This window comes from Ochotona princeps, chromosome 19 (assembly GCF_030435755.1).
Source record: "Ochotona princeps isolate mOchPri1 chromosome 19, mOchPri1.hap1, whole genome shotgun sequence".
Lineage (NCBI taxonomy): Eukaryota > Metazoa > Chordata > Mammalia > Lagomorpha > Ochotonidae > Ochotona > Ochotona princeps.
Genome location: NC_080850.1, coordinates 7822924 through 7845746, shown reverse-complemented (window position 1 = coordinate 7845746; position 22823 = coordinate 7822924). Strand labels below are relative to the sequence as shown.

General features: G+C 41.1%; 1 protein-coding gene across 2 annotated transcripts in view; it reads left to right on the top strand.

Annotated features, from left to right (window-relative positions):
- Positions 1 to 22823, top strand: part of DOCK2 (dedicator of cytokinesis 2) — a 526535-nt gene that overhangs the window by 102713 nt on the left and 400999 nt on the right. For both annotated transcript variants that reach the window (XR_009247240.1, XM_058677931.1), the window contains exons 23-25: positions 1647 to 1755; positions 10093 to 10163; positions 11401 to 11507. Coding sequence is in view for 1 of the 2 variants with exons in the window: in XM_058677931.1 (XP_058533914.1) it covers positions 1647 to 1755; positions 10093 to 10163; positions 11401 to 11507 (287 nt within the window). In the remaining variant the exon portion in view is untranslated. The remainder of the gene's footprint in view (positions 1 to 1646; positions 1756 to 10092; positions 10164 to 11400; positions 11508 to 22823) is intronic.

Genomic DNA, 22823 nt, shown 5'->3' with positions numbered 1-22823 from the left:
CCCTATCAGATGCTTGCACTGCAGACAGAGGCTTAACTTAGTATGCCCTGGCACCAACCCAAATTAATAAATATTTGAAGGAAACAGAGAAAGCAGAGAGAAAATAAAGGAAGTTGAGGCATGAGGCTACTTGAGGAGTACTGGCTCCTCCTACAGGGTCACCTCTATGACCTGGAAGCAGATCCCCACATGTTCAGCACCTAGAGATGTTCTGCAAAGCTTTCCCGTAGGCTTTGTGCTTCCAAACGGCTTGAGAGAAGAGTTAAGACAAGAAGGAGAGGAGCCAACAGTGATGAAGACAGAAAGAAAGCACTGGAGGGAGTGGGTAGGGATACGGGAAGAAGAAGGGGAAGGCTGTGGATGCCAAGAACCAAGACAGCCGGAGCAGGTAGGCAGGCATACTGCTGAAGGTGCCTGGAAGGCAGATAACTTGGGAGGCTTGTCTGGGGGGTGGGGAGCACCTGTCCCGCAGCTTGGCCCCAGAGGTGGTAAGCAGGTGGGGCTGTGACAGGGGGCACTCTCTTTACAGGAGCCGGAGATAGGGGTGCTCGGTTGTGTTTCACAATGGATACGGCAGCTTAGGCTGCGGATATGTCATGGCTGGTTATAAAAGTTTGCTTGGAGAAGCTTTGGGCTGAACAATGCTTTTAAGCCTGTTTTGAAAGGGTCGATAAGCATCAGGGGCCTGATTTTCTAGGAGGGGATGATTTTTAGACAATTTACATGTGTCTGAGGGACTTCAGAAAGTGTGTGGGAAAATGGGATTAAAAGATAAGTTTATTTCGATGCATAAAATTTTGAAATCCATGCATAGTGATTTCGTAATAAACATTCTCCATGCACTTTTTTGAAGAGCATTTGGATGCATGGATTTTAAACACATTTTGCATGAAAATAAACTTATCTTTTAATGTCATTTTCCATGAGCTTCTTGAAGTACCCTCGTGTATGAACTGAAAGGCTCTGGCAGGATACATGAGGACATGTTGACAATAGCTGATCTCTCTGACTGGAGTCACGAGGAGTCTCATTTCCTAAGTTATGCATTCCTGTTACATTTAGGTTTCTTACAGTGACATTTCAGAGTCTTTGCAATCAGTGAGACCAAAATGGTTTGCATTAGGTGATAAGCTCAGCCCTGAAGTGGAAAGACAGGTAAAATCATGGGGCCCTGATATACAGCGGACTCTGTCTGCATCTGACAAGCAGGTGGGCACTAAGGAGACGGGCCTTCGTGACTCTGAACATCTTTCTGCTTGATGTTTCCCAGATACTTTGAAAATCTGATGATTGCAATCTCTCCTATGAATCTTGCAGGAGGGTGAAATTACTAATGTCCTCTTAGCTCAGATGAGTTTCCTTCCTTTGAGGTTCTTTAGGATTTAAAAGGCAGATAGGAGAGGGCAGGTGCGCTATGCTGCACCTGCTGGACATTTCTGTTCAGGAGGGTGCATGCAGGGGATTTTTGCCCTGAGGGAATTACGCATGCAGTCACTGCATTGTCAACCCTGCTGCTTCCTGGAAACTCCATGTTTAATCCACCCCGCTTGGGCTTTTAAGTTTAAATAAAGAATTGTAGCTGGTACACTCTTGCAATAGTGCCACCTGACTGGCTTGAGAAATCATTCAAATGTGTCTTCTTTCAGGCTTTATGAAGGCAAGGAACAGATGGAGTTTGAAGAATCCATGAGACGGCTCTTTGAGTCCATCAACAACTTGATGAAAAGCCAATATAAGACCACTATCCTTCTGCAGGTTGGTTTATGCTAACACACACACACACACACACACACACACACACTCTCGGCCTTGTCCCTTGGGCATCCGATAAATACTGGCATGCTGAGATAATGTCTGCTTCTGCTTAATTATGCAGCTTCGTGTTCCTGAAAGGTCTGAGTTGGGTTTGTGGTTCAAGGCTCATGAGGACTGGGGCAGGAGAAAGCATATTTATGGTTTCTTTCCCATGAAGATAGCAGTACCCGCTTTAAAAATATTGCTGGGGCTTTTGTTAGCTGGCAAGAAATAAGTCAAACCTGATCCACATCTAGGGGTAAGAGTAGTAGTAAAGGTAGCAGGCTCGTGAATTGCAGCTCTGCTAGTCCACTCTTTATTCTCAGCCCCATAAACTCAGATTTTACATCTTTTTTTGACCAAGGCTCCAAAACCTTCACAGGACCCTGCTGAGCATAGGAGGAGGTATACACAAATAAAGAGGACCCACACACATCTGGTTCATGAGATGATGCAGGCTGCTTCTGCTGTTTCTTTTGATCAGCATTATCCTGTTAGTTGCCAGTTTACATACCCATTCTGCCCAGGATTGCTCAGCCTCTGGTTAGCATGAAGGAAGTGCTAGAGTTCAAGTAGGCTGGAGGTAAGGTGGCAGAGCAGAAGCCTGTCTGTCTAGGGAATGTTGCTTGTGCACTTCAGAGGTATTCGGGAATCTTTAAAACATGCTTGGTTACCATGTCTCGGCTTTGCAGTGTAACTGGTGGGGAGGATAACTGGGCTAAGGGAATTTTAAGACATCTCTTCTTGACGTGATTTTCAATGTGAAGCCAAGTTTGAGAGCCCTTTTGCTGCTGGCTTTCTTTGATTTAACGGATAGCAGGAGGCGTATATGTGCAGAATGTGTGCATAGAAAGAAAAGGGTTTGTTCATCAGTATTCCTCAACCTCTACAACAATCCTAACACATAATTAATGATTAATAAAATTCTGCTGAAGGAGTGAATGCACAGTCTTCGGGTTGGGTGTTAAGATCTTCCATTTCATAGACAAGGAAGCTGAAGCTCGCAGAGCTGATCCGGTTTTCTCAAGGCCAGGAAGTGTTAAGGCTGGAGTATACTTCTCTTCCCGCCAGAATCTCAAGATCCTGCTGGCAACCACAACATTGCATTCCTCTTGATCCTGTCCATGTGGCACGTGCTGGAGCTGTGGGGCTTTTCCCTGGGATTGTTTGGGACAGCAGACTCACAGTTTCACCTTCCCTTGCTTCTTGCTGGTTTCTTAGATACTTCTGATGTTCCTACAACTGTCTTCATTCTGTAACACAGGCATATCAGGAGCAGGGGCAGCATGAAATGTGGCTTGTCACACCACCTGTGTCTTGTCAAAGACAGCTGAGCTTCCTTACAGAGGAGATACCCCATGAGGGAATCCAGGGAGAACTGAGGGTACAGTGGGCCGTGTGAGGGACTATAGGACCACGTTGGGTCTGAAGCAGACTCCAGGGACATGGAATTGATGAATACATGGATGTAGTTGGTGGCAAGGAGGAAGGAGCAGTTGCTCCTAGGAGAAGGAGAGAGGAAGAAGATGAGCTAGCCCAGAGTTTCTCCTTCTAGTCCGGCACCTGTTTCCCTAGGCTGAACCACATGCATATTGGTGGAAGGAACCAAGGGCCAGGGGGAAGAAGAAGGGAGAGAAATGAAAGGAGGAGAGGGAAAGCATAGAAGCAAGAAAGTAAAGATGAGAACGTCAACATTGACAGTCCTGGGGAGCCCCGGGTCTACTAGAATGTACTAGAACATTCTCCTGAACACCTGATGACCTTGTGCCAGCCGTTCAATGACTCCATGTCTCAGTTTCCTCATCTGTAAGACCTCAGACTTCGGGGGAGGATCAAAGAAACATTGTTTGCAAAAGAGCAAAGTATAAAATGTTAAGCAAACACAGAGAACTAAGATGATTATTATGGCTTATGCCTAAGTCCTTTACCCAGCTGCTTATTGTCTGAGTAACTGTGCTAGAAATGCCTCTCATTGCCTGCATTTTGGGTCAGATTATGTTGGTTTCTTTTCCTGGATCTCTGCACCCCCACACCTTAAAACTGTAGAAAGGGGCTTCATCTCTCTTTAAATTGCTATAAAAGCCAAATTTAGCTCCTGGGATTTGCATAAAACTAATGATGTATTCTACTTACTTACATGGTTGTTGTAAAGTTATCAAAAAAGAATTGAAGTCATATTCAAATGGCAAGAGCAGGACTATTTGAAGAGAATTTAATGCCTTTTGAGGGGAGAGGAATGGACTAATAAGACAAGAGGGATTTAGGCCATGTGATGTCAGCAAAATTTCCAATAGTCTTCGGTATTTGCTATAGGAGTAAGCACTCTGCCTTTTAGGTCGGGGAGGGAAAAGTGCTCATCCATTCATGGGAGGGTAACCTTAGGTACACCATTTTGGTTTGCTAGGTCTTGGTTTATAAAATGGGGAAAGCAATATCTGAAGATTTCAGAGGATCAAATAAAATAAGTCAATAGGAACTGTTGGTCTCATAATGAAAATTAGTTTAGATAACATTTAGTCATTTATGCCACTGCATCCCCTACCGTATCATAAATAGAAGCTTTTCAGGCATTTTATTAGAGCAGCAGAAGCTGGAAGGGGGTGGGTATATGTGTTTCTAACCTTACCACATGAGGCCAGGTAGTAACAGGACTTTTGATTATTTATTACATTAAGGCAATCAAGGAAGAAAAAAAATCTTACAATAACTGACTATGAAAAAATGGATGGCAAAGTTTGGCTATTGCCATGGTGACAGTGACAGGTTTGAGCTCCACCTGCATGGAATACAGTGGGGAGAGTGCTACAGTGGGTGAGGTGTCGGCTCTAAGTGCTGGTTACAAGCACACCTAATGTACTCCAGGAACCCCTTATTTGTGCTGCCTTAGTTCCTAGTAGAGCAGATCTACTTCGTATCTCAGCTTTGTCCATTAGGTGTTCTGAGACTGAAGCAAGTTATTTCCCATTTCTAAGGCTCATCTGGCTTTAGTGAATTGCTTTCTGGGGTTTTCCTTAATGTTCTGAGTTGCATAGCAGCAGCTCTCCCAAACCACGAAAAGTGAAAACCCAATAGTTCAAAGAGGATGGGAAGGGGAGTAAAAGCTTAAAGTCAGATATTTTATAATGCCCCAATTTGATGGAATTAAATAAACAGATGGAGTTTAGTGATGTGCTCCTTTGGTCACTACCATTGCCTATCTTGCTAATAATGTCACTTGTGTATCAATGGAGGTAGAGGCCCATGGCTTTTATTTGCCAATGTCTAGAATAGTATAGAAAATTCTTGAATATTTATTGGCTGAATAATTAAAGAATGAGTACTAGGTTCTGACATTTTTTGTTGTTGTATGTTTTAGCGTTTATTAAATATGAAGCATTGGGCTAAATGTTTTACATATATTGCGAGCTCATTTGAGCTCTGTAACAAATTTATAAGGCAACTCTTCTTATCTGTCCTTTACAGAAGAAGGAAAGGGAGCTTAGAGGGGTTGAGTAACCTCACCTTAGCTGAAAGGTATTGGATTTTGGATTTGAATTGAGTTCAAACTTTGAATTCTTCATCAGCATAAAACAATAGTGCAATTTCATTAAAAGACTCTCATCTTCTGGAAAAGAGCCAGGTGGATGAGTGTTTAACAATAGTAAGCAACGGGGAGGACAGACAGGTGTTTGGCCCATGGTCAAGAACATGAGCTAATTAAGAATGCCTCTTCCTTCCCTCTCTCTTCTCTGCAATTGATATATAAATGTTTAAATGTCTGAACTGAGGGGGAAAACGTGCCCTGTTCTTGAGAAGTGGCCCACAGTCTGTATGCTTAGAGGTAGGGAAAAAGAAAACTCAGTGTATAGCAGAAGGAGTTGGGAGTTTGCCCCAAACCTTTCAGTGATTAGGTAATTCCTTTATATATATATATACGAATTACATGTATATATAATTATATATTTTATATATTTTATATATATTATATATTCATATACAAAATATATACATGTCTATTTATATAATATATATATTATATATAATTATATATAAAGGAATTATATCTATATATATCTTTTTATTGGAGGAGGAAAGACAGAGAGGAAGATCTTCTGTCTGATGATTCATTCCCCAAGTGGCCGCAACAGCTGGTGCTGTGCCGATCCGAAGCCAGGAGCCAGGAACTTCTTTCCAGGTCTCCCATGCGGGTTCAGGGTCCCAAGGCTTTGGGCTGTCCTCAACTGCTTTCCCAGGAGGCCACAAGCAGGGAGCTGGATGGGAAGTGGAGCTGCCGGGATTAGAATTGGCGCCCATATGGGATCCCAGCGAGTTCAAGGCGAGGACTTTAACTGCTATGCTATCGTGCCAGGCCCTCTATTTTATTTTTTAAGCTTATGTTTAACATCTAATTTTTCATGTATGTCTTCAAAACAAGATGATGTTTTGATAAATGTACACACTGAGTGATTGTTAAATTAACATATCTGTCACTTTAAACATTTACCATTACTTTTATGGTTTCTGTTTTAAAACCTTGCGAGTAATGTCTTATTATAGTTATGTATTTATGTAAATATATGTATTGCATGCATTTAGGTATGTGTGTGTTTAAGTTTTACATATAGCACAGAAGTATATGCTTTAGAGAAAGTAATAATAATGAGATATTATTTTGTGTGTAATGGTTCTAATAATGAGAGTAACAGCAATAGCAAGAGTGAAACCATGTGATGCTCAGGAAGCTAACTGACCAAGGAAGCCAGTCTGTTTCTAGTTTCCATATCTCAGAAAGTTACTACACAGGTAGATCTCCAGTGTTGCACAGCTGAACCATTGTCTTCTGAGAGTGATGGTTATAGCACCTGCTGAGCTTGTTTGATATCACCAATTCAAATATGTCAGCGGAAGCCACGGGCAGGAGTCTTGGGACCAGAACTAGCTGTGACAACAGTTTCAGACACCTTCCTGAGTCAGAGATGGGCCTTCGTACCTGGACAGAGAGCCACAGACCTACTTCTCTGTGGCACCACTAGACCCAGGGAGAATTCAGTATGCTGCCTTTGCCTTCATGACATGCTCTGAGTCTCAGGTGACTCTGCCTTGGTGTGTTCAATTCTGTCATTAGCAGGAATGGACAGCTGGGAAGATTTCATTCCTCTGAAGCAGCCCTTCCCCTAGCCTGTTCACCTCTCTGTGGATAAAAGCTGAAATGTGCAAGTGAGTCTGTGTAGGCTCCTGGGGACCATTGTTCTGTAGCTTCTCTCCGGAGTCCTGGAATGATAAGCAGCCCCTGAAAGCCAGCAGCCTGCAGCAGCCGACACACAAGGGCTAGCTTTTCCCCACTTGATCAGGGGCTTTCTGTCTTTGTTGTTTCACTTAGGTCTTAATTATGATTTGTACACGTATTCTTTTGTCCTGGTACTGGGGGTGAGGGAGGGTGCTAGAGAGATGAGATGACAAGTGATCTGGTGTTCATATTCCACAGCGCCTATTGTGTGCTGGGCCTCACAGTGGATCCTCTACTTCTTTCTCCTTTACCCTACATGTAGATGCTGAGGCTCAGAGGGTAGAATCCGACGCCTAGGCCCAGGCAGGTCTAGGTGGAGAACTCAATTCATATGTTGGTTACTCTTTGCTCAATGTCATTTGACTTAATACTTAATGAAAACACAGTTTTCCAGGAGTGCTTGGACTTTCCAGCTTCAGGACATGTAGCTATGGGTCTGTTTAGATTGCAGAGGTTGTAATCAGGGAGCCCATGCTGGAAAGGTGATCTAGAGTTGGGTTTGATTTGGATAGCGCAGTGTTAAAACAGCTGAACAAGAACGACTCATTCTTCAGATGGACGACCCTAAAATCCTCCATTTCACTCCTTTCTGTTGTGTGGCCAACATTGTAGTTGCCTAATCTTTGCTGCATCTGTTTGGCATTTCCTGATAAAGATAGTCCTTGAACAACTAGGTTGGAATGTACTGTGGATGGTAACTGCCTAGAGGAAGGGCACAGTGTTTCACAGCATATTAAAGTTCTGAAAAGTTCTGTAGTTAAAAAAAAAAATCTCATTGTTTGTCTTTGCATAAACCAGTGTTTCTGAAAATGATTTGATTTCAAATTCCTTTTACCCTATAGAACACCTAATATTGTCCTTTAGGACAAGAGTGCGCAAAGGAACATAGCTTTAGAAACTTTGGTGTTAGAATCCTCTTTTGTCATGCAGATCTGAAAGAATGAAGAATAGCTCTCTAGATACAAAAATCCAATAACTGTAAAGTCAAACAAATTTGACAACATGTAAATTAAAATCTTCCCGTGCAATGAAAGACATTATAAACAAAGGTACACAGACAGGAAAGAGACAATCCTTGAGAAATATGTTTTGGCCAAAGGTTAATATTAATAACGCATGAAGAATCCCTTAAACCAATAAGGAAAAAAATACTAAAAAAGGAAAAATTATATGAATGAGCTTATTAAATATCAGTGTCCTATGATCATAGAATCCATGTATACCTGCACTAGCAATAACAAGTCATGAACATCAAGTGGACAAAATTGAAAAGGTAGTGAATCTCAGGGCGGGCACGTAGTGCAGTTAACCTTCCCCTTGGGATGCTGACATCCTGTACTGGAGTGTCCAGTTTACATTCCGATTACTCTGCTTCTTATCCAGCTTCTTGCTGATGCATACTCTGGAAGGCAGCAGCCATGTCATGCAAGTTGTTGGATCCCTGCCAGCTGTGCGGAAAGCCTGGCTTGAGTTCTAGATGCCTGGCTTTAGCCTGGACTAGTCAAGGCTGTTGCAGGCAACTGGGAACCAGTAGATGGCAGAGCTCCTTATCTCTGTTTCCCTTCGCTTCAAAATACAAATGCAAGTAATTAAATAAAGCATTTTTAAGGTTGAAACTATAGAACCCTTCAGAACTGTTGTGTGTCTATGTAGTAATTAGCAAGGTTATTGGAAAAGGAGCTGTTGGTAAAAGGAATTTGTTGTTCCTTTTAAGATAATTTGAAAATATCTTTAAAATTTCATGGATATCCATTTTGGTAAGCTAACTTTGAAAACTGTATCTTACAAACATCCTTACATGTATACAGATATATATATACTAAATATTTTCTTAATACAGCCCTTGTAATAAACAGGCACTGTACACATTTAGGCCTTGCCTAAACACAGGAAGAATACACTCTGTGAAGTGCCATGCCAAAATTCCACTCTCATGTTGGCTGAGTGTAGACAGCAAGTTGCAGAACTGTGTACACACACACACACACACACATACACACACACACATTCCTGTAAAGAAAGAAATCCAGAAGGGAAGTTAGTAGACTTCATCCTTAACATTGGTCCCTTCCTTGTGAGAAGAGGCATTGGGGCTGAGATGAGAATGTGGGACTTCAGGGGTGATACCTTGTCTAGTGTGAAATCTTTTTTTTCTTATCAAACATAATGGTTCTGACCCTTTAAAAATCATGAAAAACCATTAAAAAAGAAGGATGAGCCCAAAGAAAGACAGTGTCTGTGTAAGGGGCCATATAGCTTGAGGGCTTCAAGAAGTGTTTGTAAAGGTAGCCTCACTGAATTTGAATCGAATATCTCTTCTTCTAAACTTCGTGGCCTGGAGATAGTTATTTATTTTTGAATGCACCAGAAATTTACTTATCTATGAAAAGAATATTTGCCTTGCAGGCCTGTAGTTAACAAGATAATCTATTAACAGTGTTTAGCATGGTGTCTACTCCATTGTAAATTCTCGGAGAATAGTCATAGTAATTACTTATGGAAAGAAGCTCAGCTCTGTGTGTCTAGAAGTAATATTTTTCTTTAAGAAAGTAATTTTCATGTCAGGCATTTCGCCTGGCACTTAAAGACCCTCCACATTTTTATTGGAGTAACTGGGTTTTATGTTGTGCCCCAATTCCTAACCCCAGCTTCTTGCCACTGAGTTCTTAGCACCCACATGGGAGACCTGGATTATGTTTCTTGCTCCACCTATTGGCCTTGAGTGTTTTTGGCAAGTCAGGTAATTGATGGGAGCATTTTGTCTGTCTGTCCTTCTTTCTCACAGTCTCTTTCTTTTCTGTCTTTCAAATTAAGCAAGTAATTAAGAATGTGAATATTCTGTGTGCTACTGCTGGAAATTATGACTTCTTTTATATACAATGAATTTCAATCTATAAACATAGTGGCTTCAGTCTAGCAGTGTCCCGAAACGGAGTCATCTTCCCCTACCCATATCATGTTGCAGAGCAGCCTTGCCAGCCCAGAGTTGTTGCATGTGGCCATCACTCATGTTTATTTCATCTTCCACCCAGGTGGCGGCTTTGAAATATATCCCATCTGTCCTCCATGATGTGGAAACCGTCTTTGATGCAAAGTTACTCAGGTGAGAGTTTATGATGTGCTTGCCTGGGCTCTGTGGCAAAACAAGGATTTGCAGGAAAGGGAGGACTGTTTTAGGGAGTTCCAGATGAACTCTCAGTTCAGGGACAAGGCGGGCACATGGCAGGAGCATCATTTGGGGATTCCACTGTGGAATTTTTGCCTATTGATTTTGTTGGGCTGGACTTTGACAAAAAATCCCAGTAGCTTACAAACATCTTCACTTGAGGATGTAGAATTTCAAAATGTGTAGATTAAAAAATGATGTCTAGTGTGAAACATCCCTCTTTCACCTGAACTGAAAGCTTGTTTGGGGTTCTATTCTTTGCTGCATAAGGTCTTATACTTACAAATGGAGAATAAACAAGAATGTTTCAATAGATGATAGAAATGGGCTCACTTTGCTTTTGATTTAGCATCCTTGTTATTTATTTATTTGTTCATTTTGTAGGCATAGAGGGGCAGGCAAGCCGAGATCTCACATCTACAGGTGCACTCAACCAAATGCTTGTAACACCTAAGATTGGGCCAGGCTCTATAGAAGTACCACTTAGAACCAAATCTGTTCATACTGTGTCCACACTTCTTTGAACATTGCCCATCAGATACTAAGCATGTGTTTAATATGTACTTGGAAGCATTAATAAATGCATGAACTCATTCTGCAATACTGACAGAGTTTTATTTCAGGGTTCTTTTTAAATTTCAGTCTATTGGAGTGGGAGAGCTTTCTCTTTCTTGATGTCTCAAACTGATTCTATCCCACAACTCGCTCATGCTTTTTTATACTAAAAGATTTTTTTTTATCTGAAAATTTTATTATAACAGTACCATGCATGGAACATTTGTAAATGAAGTCAGAATCTGGTTTTAAATGCTTGTAAGTTTGACTCCCTATCTTTATGACGTTAAGAAATGAATTAACCTTTCTAAACCTTAGTGTTCTCACCTATAAAACCGGAATAAGTATTCTGTGTAACCCGTGGAGTTGTTTTAAATGGCACAGTGAATGTAAAATGCAAAGCATGTGTCTGATACACTCAAGGTTATTGATGTTATTTCACATCTTTTTTTCATGCTGTTAATATTCAACACAAGCTACTGACATGCATTTCCTGAAGAGTTACTGTGCATCTCATGCTCTTCCAGGAACTGGGGGTCCATGGGAATTGACAGCTGTGCTGTTTCTGTCTCTAAATGACAGCTAAGTGACTGCAAGATTCTGCTTTTTCTGCCCGCAGCCAACTCCTCTATGAGTTCTACACCTGCATTCCTCCAGTCAAACTCCAGAAGCAGAAAGTACAGTCCATGAATGAGATCGTCCAGAGCAACCTCTTTAAAAAGCAAGGTAAATGTTTAGCGTTCCTGGCAGATAGATGGGTGATGCCACGAACCACACATGCTGGTTGGGCGGCTGGGCAAGAGAGAGCACTACTTGCCCAGGTATTCTTTGATAAGTCGCTCAGTCTGTTGAAGTGTAGAAAATAGAAAGTAATTGACAGTATAGGCATCAAGATGTAAAGTGATTTTAGAGGAGCCTAAGATGCATTGTTTATTTCTCTTAAGAATATTTCACCCAGTGGTAAATTTGGAGCCGTAGGCTTTAAGTCATTGTTGTATATGGTTTTTGTCTCTCTGTATGATGTATAATCCTTAAGTCAAAGGGAAGCAAGAGAAATTCCTTTAGTGGAAAGAACCACCGATGGGGAAGTTCCCCAGATTTCAAGTGTGTAAGAATAAATGGGAGAGCTCATTAGAATTGGAATCCATCACAGAGATTCCAGTTGAGTAGGAGTTAGGTTAGCTTTTAGAGAAGAATATAGATTGTTTCTGAGTAAGTATTGCATTTACATGGTTTCAAATGCAGAGGTGTGGGAAGGGTGTTACATAAAAAGGGTGCCCCAGTCCCTGTGTGTGCCACTTCCATCGTCAGAGTTGACCAGTGTTTCCACTGACATGCTGCAGATGACCATCAGAGACATGTATACTGAGTAGTCTGCTGGCATTTTATTATTACTCACGTGGTAGCACAGTCTGTGATTTCTGTGCACTTGGCTTTTCTTTATATATTATGTATATTTTTGAACGTCAGAGAATGACAATGAATTTGGAAAGAGCTTCTGCTACTCCTAAGCTCGTAACCACTAGGTACTCAGCCACTGCCAAGGGACTCAGGGTCTCATGTTTTTGAGGTGAATAAGCTAGATGTCCATTGATTTTCCAGATATGCACAGCATGATTTAGGCGTCTGTTCATCCTCTACTTCATCTTAAGCAATATTCTGTATTCATGGATCCAGCCAAATGAATCGTGCCTTTTGTTCAATGTAACTACACTGGATCTCGCAATACAGATCTTGCATTTTTTACCACATCCCTGCATTGCTGATTCAAAAAAAAAAAACTCTACATTCCTTTCTTCCTCTCTGTAACAGAAAGAAATGACTTCAGGGTAAACATTGTTTTCTGTGCCCTGAAGATCAGCTCTATGGAATTTAAATTCTTCTGTCCACAGCGATGTCAGCAATACAATGAGAAACAAACTATGCAAGTAACTGGAGGTTCTAGAATTCAGAGCATTAGCCATCATTCAACTGGAATTTATTCAGAGTGAAGCTTGAATATTTATGCAAATTGCCTGGTAATCACAGAAATATTCAGGAACCACTTCACTGTGAAGGTTTTTTCCCAATGCCTGGTTAACATGGTGCATCCAGAATTGCTCTCTGAATTCCATCCCTAGCGTTAAGGGCAGGAGAGGGATATGGGGAAAGAAAAGCATCCTTTTAGTGATTTTAACATTTAACTGCAATTTTCTGAACATTGACCAGATTTGTGACAACGTATTAGCACAATACATGGAAGGGAATCTTAACAAAGTTCCTGGAATGTGTGTATATTAAAAAAAATAGTACATATAGCTTGCAAAATTTCTGGGCAAAAATAAGCTTATCTTTTAATTCCCTTTTCCATGAAGTTTTGGAATAGCCCTATGGGTCTTGTTTGTACAAGGTATTTTGTGTCAGGTCACATGAGTTTCACCCTGTGAGTTTGGCAGTATTTCTTGCATTACTGTGGCTTGTCAAACCTGAGACAAGTTCTGGCTTCCACATTCTTGCTCTGAAAACTTTGAAAGATGCCTTACCCCTTCCTGCACTGCCAGCTCCTTTTAGGATTTCAGGCAATATCATAGTAGGACAAATTGAGGTCCGTCCTAGGGATGTGACAAGGGCATCACGAGCTGCATATGGCACTGCCCAGCCTGCAGAGAGGGGATTGCTGTCCTTGTCAGGGGCCCAGCAAGGCACTGGGGCCATATGGAAGAGCAAGAGCCCAGACTGTGCAAGTGCTGTCACTTGCAGCCCCATGGAAGGGGGAAGGTTGATGCTGTTGCTGAAGCCATGTCTCAGGGGCTGTGAGGTGGCCCCTGAGGCTTAACATCATCACAGGGCAGGCTGGACAGCTGCTGCTTCCCAGTCCTGCTGTGTGCCTGGGTTTCATGTTCAGTCAAAACTCTGATTAATATTAACCAAAAGATAGCCAGCCCTGGTGTTTGCTGCACACAGTTACCAAAGAAATGCAGAGTCCTTATCTTTGAAGACATTCACAGACTAGAAGGAGGCAATAAAGTGCCCCACGGGCACCCATTTTCAAGAAGATGCAAAAACAGAATCAGTCCACCCACCCCTGGCTCACATGGGAAGCTCTGTACTCTTAAAAAGCATAAAAGTGATTCTTTTCCCTCTCTGCATTTGCTAAGTGAATTTTCTTCCTGAAAGAATCCTGAAGGACAATCTCTGCTTACCCCCTTTTTGAAGTCCTCATGTTCCAAATGAAGAAGATTTGAGTTGGTGTGCACTGCCTGGGTGTCCAGTGCTGTGATGTCTTTGCACCGTTACTAACTGAGCCTGATTCCTCTGTTCAGTTTGAGTGGCATTGAAATTCCTTCTATTATTCTGCCTCTGAAGCCTCCTGAGCCTCAGGGATGTGATCTGCCTCGAGCCTGTACTCATTTAACGGCCAGATGTGCAAGGTGCCTGGAGCAATGCTGGTGACATGAGGTTGTATTCACAGCCCTGGACATTTGTGTTAGGCACCAAACAGAGAGCCACGGGGCTCTGGGAACTCTTTCTGATTTTGGCCTGTCTCTCTGAGGATCCTACAGAGGGCTTGTTGGTTCTTGGATCACTCTAGGCTAAGCTGAGCTTGTGATTCTGCCCCTTATCAGCTGTGTGTCTATGGAGAATTTTCTTAACTTTTTTTTCTTAACTTTGACTCTCAGTAGGATCATCTGTAAAATGGGGATGGTACTAAGAGGAAATATTAGAAAACTGTTTTGTGAGCTAATGAGATGCATCATGCTGTTAAAGTGCTCTGTGTAGGATCAGGCTCGGCATCATACTAAGTATTATCCTATTCTTGGGGTTGTTCTCTAGTGTCATTCCTATTGCTATCCTCGGTGTCAGATTCTTTGCTATGTAGGCATTTCTTTGTATTTGACTATTGTACATAACCCCAAGCCAAGCTTCCTACATCCTAGGAAGCCATGTGTCCCCTCTCTCCCCCCTCAGCATCCGTGAAACACAATAAAAAGGAATTAACGCATTATGTGATTCCTATTCTGGCATTGAATAACTTTTCCCAGTTTTATTCGATTTCTATAGAGTATTTTTGTGAAGGGCCAATGTTATGTTTGCCTAGAAAGATGTAGGTTAGCTAAAGAAGTTGGTGGCTTTTCAGTACATTGTTTAGCTTGATACAGGTCACATCAGAACTGTACGGGTCACCTCTTCTCCTTGGTTTCGTTTTCCAAGGATTCAGTCTACAAATACTGAATGGAAAATTCCAGAAATAAACAATTAAGAAACTGTAGATGATGTTATATTCTGAATACTGTGATCTAAACCTTACACTGTCAGCCTACATCCCATCTGGGACTTGAATCATCCCTCTATCCAGTGTATTCACACTATATTCACTGGCTATCAGTTGGTTTCTTTGTAGCCTTCTTGGCTATCAAGTCGACTTGGAGTATTGCAGTGCTTGTGTTCAAATAACCTTCATTTAACTTAACAGCTCCCGAGCAAAAGAATAATGTTGGTAATTCAGATATGCCAAAGATAAACCGTAGGCACTTTCTTTTAGTAAAAGGTAAACATTCTGAATTTAAGGAAAGAAAAAATTCAAATGTGGAGGTTGTCAAGACCTATTATACAATAAAGTATTTTGAGAGAAAACCATTCATGTAACTTTTATTGCAGTATATTGTTATAATTCATATTTTATTAGTTGCTAATTTCTTACTGTGCCTAACCTGGAAATTAGACTTCATCATAAATTTATATGTATAGGAAACTCATAGTGTATATAGAGGGTATTATCTGTAGTTTCAACATCCAATGCCGCCATTGGGGAAAGGGGTGTTGGAGAGTACTAGAATGAAAACCTCTTGATTCAGCGTGCAAAGGGACCACTGGCTGTAAATGTGGTTGCCTGGCAGCCATCGTCTCTGATGACTTGCTCCTTGGGTTCTTTGAAGACACGTATTGTTTTCATTGTTATTTTTCTTCTTTTCTTTCATGAAGACAGCTAACCTCTGTCAGCCTCCACTCTGAGTTGACTTGTGATTTTTTTTCCAAAGTTACTTAATCCTTTAAAGTGTGCATTTTTGCTTCGGTAGAATGGAAATAGCCATTGAGTTGTTTTCACTGTGTTGTAGACTCAGTGGTGTGATGTGATTCTTAGCGTAGAGTGTGTGTGTGAGTAAGGAGCCCCATGTGGACTGGCTTGCCCTGTGAGAATGACTTCATGGCTCAGCAAGACCAGAACTGAGCAATCCTATAGGACTAATTTGCTGTCTTCTCCAACACAAGCTCAGACTCGCCTGGCGTGATGATGGGAGACAGGATGAATAGACAGGCCCTGAGAAAGCTCTGAGGGAGTCTGCGAGAACACTGAAGCTCCAAGCCTTTGCAGTGAATTTGTCCCTGTGAGAACCTAATCTCTAAGTCCTGTGTCTTTTTAGTCTGATGCTAATCAGACACGCCATCTGGTTGTGTGTAAACTGCTTTAGGATCCACATTGCTCACTTTTCTCTTCAGTTCCCAAAACAAACAGGGAGAAAGAGAGAAAGAAAGAGAGAGAGAGACAGAGTAAGAGTGCTAGTAGAGATTTGGAAACGTGTCCAATATTTATTTGCAGCTAGTGGACTTTTTCTTTTTTTTTTTTTAAACTGGAAACTATTTTGAGAGGCTGTGAACCACAAAGGATCTGGCTTTCTTTTTATCAAGATGTAGCTGCCCTCTCTGCTTTCCTCCTCCCCCATCAACTTCTTATCTGTCATCCACACAGCCTGGAGCTGGTGATCCGGACTTCATGATTCAGAGCGTGTGAGGCAGCCGTTCGGATGCAGGTCATGGCTGCAACCACAGAAAGGCACTGTTTTCTAATCATTGTACCGTCGTGGCATCAGGTGGGGTAGAGGAAAGTCCCTGAATGGCAGCAGTTCCTCTGCCTGGGAATTCATATAACGTCTCTTGAGTCTCAGATCCTGGAACGCACCAGTAGAATCAGTGACCTTTGATTCAGGACCCGCTTATGTCTGGTCCTGGCTTGGTCTCTACCTAACTGTGCTTCTTTGAACAAGTAACTTCTCTGACTATGTTTCTATAGCTGCAAAAATGTGAAAATGTATGTAAAACAACTAGCACGGGGCCCTGTTAGAATGAGATTTTTTTTCTCAGGGCAAGACGTTGCCATTAGAGCAACCTCCTTGTAGTTTCTTTATGCTTTTAATAGAAAGAGCACAGAACTTGGATCGAGGACACCTGAGTTACAGCCATCACATGTGCAGTAGCCCCTGCAGCTGATGGCTGTCGAGTGCTGTGATGCGGCACAGCAGGCACTATGCCACGTGCTTCAATGCATGATCTCACTCAGTGCATGTTGTGTGATTGCACAAGTCACTTGGCCTCGCTGCAGAACAGCTCTTTACGATGAGTTGAATAATATTTCCAAAACTCCACCAACAATGAAACATCTGATTTTAAACATCATCCTCTGATTCATAATTTTTCCGAATCTTTTGCACAGAACACCATTTCATGCCTGGAAAAAAAAGCCTTCTTCTTTAAATCTGTTGCTCCTAACACTTCTAAATGTTCTACCTGAGCTGGGAGCAAGGTATGAGGCCATTTTATAGAAGGTTAAAGACATGAAGGGAAATTGCACAGTGCCCTCAAGGTCACTTAGCCGATCATTAGCAAAGGCAAGCTCAGTTCCCTGGAGAAGTTAAAAGGATTTACATCATAGGAACCGATTTCATTTCTTCGAGAAGGTGCCATTAAGCTTTGAGGACTTCAGTTTCTTCTCTTATCAGAGCATATAGAAGCTTCAAAGATTTTCAAACAGGGAGACCAGTTTGCCCATCTGCTCTGCGGTGTTACAGAGCCACGTGCAGCCCCACAATGTCCCTTCCACACTTTGCAGATCTGAGAAGGGCCCCCTGACGTCCCCTCTTGCCTGTTCTGTGTCTCTGACTGCAGACGTCATCCTCAGAAAGGAACCTTCAGGTCCTGAATCAGAGAAAGCAGTGATTTAATAAGCTGCAGAACAAATCCAAAGGACATTTATGAAAGTGCCTTTTCTAAAAGAAATTGGCAAACAATCAAAGCAAAAATTACTCTTAAACTTCCAAAAAACACTTTGAGTAACAACGTTCAAAGGTATTATGAAGTAAAAATGCTCCTGATGGATGATTCAATGGCAATCCAAATCATATATATATACACACATACATACATATACATATATGTAAAATATGTTATATATAAATGTATGTATATATCTCGTCATTAAAACTTGCAGATAGCACAATTAGTTTGTTCTTCTACTTTTCAATCCACCTTGTGTGGGATTCTTTCTCAGTTCTAGAATGAGTCTTTGCATTTGTGAAATCACAAACAATGAGGGAGTTTGTATAAATCTTTGTAAGGTTATGTGGTTACTGCTGAATCTTTTTGTTTTTATTTTATTTTATTATTTTTTTTGCTGTGAAGTGCTAGTCATGGTTTGAATTATAGTGAGGCAGGTTTTAGGATATTCTGGGAGTTTTATGTTGATCTCTTCAAGTTTGATTTTGCTGCTTTTTTCCTCCTAGCATCCTCTGAGAATAGGAGGAAGTTTACTTAAGACCACGATACAGTTGAATTGAAAACCAGCTGCAGATTCATTTCACTTTTTTTTTTATTGAAAAGCTAAGAATATAGCAGCATGATACTGAGGGGGATATGAAAGAAATGTAGTACTATGTCATTTTTCTGGTCACTATTTAGCAGTTATTTTGTGCCCATGTTTAGCACTTAACACATTTTCTCAGTTAATAATTGTGATATTTCTGTGAAGTGTAAACTTTACTAGCTCCTTGCCACAAGTGAAAAAGCTTGGAGGTAGAGACTTGCCAAGAGTCGCACAGCAAGTGTGGTACTCCACACATGGTACATGTTTCTGGTAATGCTTGTTGCTTTCCCGATGCGCTCCCTGTCTGCTATGCAGTCTGGCATCAGAAGCCGTCTGAAGTTTGTGCTTCCTGGAGGCTCACAGTGGGAGAGAAAAGATTTATATCAAGATGTTTTCAAACTTGAGTTTACCTGAGCAAGCCAGGCAACATAAGCAAACGAAGTGGCGAGGCCATAGCTGTTTTAGCAAAGACATTTTTAATGTCATCCTCAGGTGTATTTGAAAAATGCGCTTTTTCCACATGTTTAATAGGCAGGTGTTTTGTGTACATACATACATACATACACACACACACACACACACACACGAAGATAGGAGCTAGCAGGCTCCAAGCACACAAATAAGATAAGGAAATTAAAAGGTTGATTGTGTAGTCTGATTGGTTTATGCTATGTTTATATGTTGGTAGACTGCATTATGTCCCCTAAAATGTAAAAATATTACATGATAATCCAAAATTTAGAGAATTCTTTTTAAAAATTAAAAAAGGGATGTGATTCTTGTTATTTTTTAAAGACTGTGCTAATAGGTCAATCATTCATTTACTTCCCCACCTTTAACAGGGACAAATATATTCCTACAGAGAAACAGGGCTGTACCTAAGGAAACAAGAGTGGACATGATCAGTGTCTGTTCAACTCAGGAGGAGAGGCAAACATTCAGGGTGAGGCCGGGGGAGGGGTTTGTATCACAGATAACAGGACAGCCCCGAGGCAGTGCCTACTGCAGGGAGACTTTCATATGATACCTGCTAAATTATATTTAAATAATGTACAGACTGACCACCAAAAGCTACATAGGGACCCAGGATGGCAGGTTCTATTGAAAAAAAATTTAGATACAAATTTTATATTATTTATTTATTATTGAAATTCCTATTTTTTCATGATATAATTCCTTAGGCTTAGGGATTTTCCCTTCCACCCTCTCCTCTCTCCTAACCACCACCACCTACTCTTTTCCCCTATGTTGTAACAATAGCTTAGTCCTTTAACAACTGCTACAAGTCCATCATTCTGCTATTTAAATGTATGCTGACATTGTAGGTATAGACAGTGGTATAAAGTCCAGTGTTCTAGTGTCAAGATATATTTAGCAGCTTCATTGGGAATCCAGCTTTTATTCAAAAATAGAGATGCTTGCTACAGCGCATCTCCACTTCATTGTATACTTACCTCAATTACATAGATCCTCTAGATAAATATATGTATATAAGTGCTTTCCCATATACCTACTGATCTTGTAGTTTGCATGAAGACTGCCTTATATCAGAGAGAATATATGATATTTTTCCTTTTGGGATTGGCTTATTTCACTGAACATAATGATCTCTAATTGGGACCATTTTGTAGCAAATGGTAGAATTTCATTCTTTTAAGTGGGTGAGTAGTATTCTGTGGAGTAGATGTACCATTGTCTCTTTATCCACTCCATTATTTTTATTCTATAATATAATAATTATTATTTTTAGAAATAAACCTCTGGAGTGATTGTGCTAAAATTCAGTGAGAATAGGGCGTTTGCAATGTAAGGCACAGGTGAGATGGTATGACATAAACCCTTTCTGGACAGCCGTGTATAGATGAGCTTGGATTGCCCGAACCACAGATTCTGCCTCTCAAGTTTCAACAAAATTCAATGTATCCTTGCCTGACACATAGCCTTGCTAATCGAGTTTTCAGATCACACCAGATGCTCTGCCAGGCACACTCTTGGGATGCAGGCAAGAAGGAGAGGGGCAGGAAGCGACATTTCTTGTTTATGGAGATTAGTCTTACCCAGATATTGTGAGTTTATTGTAAAAGATTTGGAAATGCATAAAAGTGCCTGTGATGTTACGATTTACAGATAACCACAGCTTATTCTTTCTCTCTCTTGTATCATATATTTTGTATAATTGGGATATTGTTTTACCAGGTTTGTAATTTGCTTCTCTCACTGAGAATTATTGAGAACACTTTTCTGTTCCATTTTTAAGGACTTCATAGGACTTTGTTGTATACATAGACCATAACTGGTTTCAGTATTCTTATTTATGGATATTTAGACTCATTGTATGCTAGAAAAATCATTTGAATTCATAGCATTAATAGATTGTGGTCCTCTTTCTCATTATTTATTTACTGTTGGGAATGAATCTCAATGAACTTTTCCAGTGTTGTCTAGAGTTTTGCCCCTTTCTCCTCTTTACACACCACACACACACACACACACACACACGCACAGAGAGAATTTTGCCCTCTGATTGTGTACTAGATTCAGTACATAGTATACCAGGGAGTGCCCATGTAAGGAAGTTGAGTGACATGCTGCATGGTGAGAGGACCCTGTGTTTCCCACTGCACCACTATCATCCTTGATGCATGGGGTGTGTCTGTGTGTGGACGCTCTCTGCAATACCAGGCACTTCAGTATTCAGCAACCACACAACGAAGGGCCTTCATTATCCCCAGGCATCCCAAGTAGATTTGCTGAACATGACACCATCCTGGCATGAGAGATCACCCAAATGGAACAGACAGCGTAGCAAGGAGGGAAGCCAATTATCGAGAAGCAAATGAGACTCTAATGATGACTTAGCTAAAGAGGGTAAAATTAGTTGAGCAGAGATTCCTAATTTCTGATCTGAGCACAGTGCCAGCCAATTGTTTAGATCATGGGCCTGAATCAAGTCCAGATTTTGCCACTTTCAACATGGCACTTCATCCCCAGAAAAATCGAATATTTCATCTGTAAAATGGAAATAGATTGAGAGGAGCATGCTCCATTTTTGAGTATTGTGAGCATTGAATGAAATCGTGTTGGCGAGATGCAAGGCAAGGTCTGATACTTAGCACAGGCTCACACATGGGGTTTCATCATCATCATCATCATCAGTGTGACTAGTGTTACTCTTATTTTAATCATCTGATAGTGTAGTAGAATGCAGAATTAAAAGTCAGGAGATCTGCTTGTTCAGGGCTGAGGTTTTCTATATAGTCCAACCTAGACAATGGATTTCTTGTCCATTCTCCTTGTCCTCATCGCTCAGATAAGAAGTGTGAATTAGTTTCACCCTAGTGTTTCTGCATCCATGCCAGTTGCCATCAGAGGGTTTAAGGTTTGAGCTCTTATGTGCTGCCACACTCAGCACTTCCATTGCAGCAAATCCTCCTCTGTAGGAGGAACCTGACTTCTTAGTTAATGTTTATTGGGCATTTACTAACATGCTGGTGCTGCACTCCGTAGACAGTCATATATCATTATCTTCATGAGTTTTCACAGCAACTCTGTCCTATGGGGCTGCTGTAAGTACCCTTCTGCGCTTACTGGCATAAGAGCTGTCTAACGGCAGGCTCCTAACTTCATATGATACTGAAATACCACCGTGTTCCCAGCATTCAGCATTGCCACAAGTGATATATTTGTGCTTGTAAACTTTTGTCAGGTTATGGTCAAGCTGTTTGAAGGACTGGAATGGTGAGTAAGCTCCACAATGGGCTCATATTGTACTCCTCTGTTACTGCTTCTCCATCCTCACCACGATAGGCACAAAGTCAAGAGGACACCTGTAAGAGATTGGGGGCTGTGCTTGACACTTTAGCTCTGTGAGCTTTCTGTTTCTGTCAAATGAGGTTGTTAAAAACCTACTTTGTCCTACTTGCTTGGCAGAATTTTGATGAGTTGCCCAATAGATTGTGTATGGTGTGTATGTGTGTGTGTGTGTTTGTGTGTGTGTTTTAAAAATTTTAGCACATTAGCATATCAAACATCTGAGCTGGAAGAAGTGTTAACAACCTGCTGCCAAGAAATGGTCCAACTCAGAGAACTCTGAAGAGGATTCACCCTTGTGCACATAACAAGCAAGCCTACACACCCTTGATCCTACTAAGATAAGTGTCTAACTCTCTATCTACCCCGCCTGTCCATCTCATCCTACTCTCTGTGTGTGTCTTTATCCTCCACCTGCCCATGTATTGGTCAAGTCCATCTCACTTGTTTTGATCTCCCATCTATATGTAACTATAATCTGTGCCTTCCTATTACATATTGCATGTACCTACCCATACATCTGAGGCCCAAGTAAAATATCCCAAGCCAAAAGAAGTGTGTCACATCTCCCCTCATCTTCTTGCTTTATTATTATTATTATTATTATTATTATTATT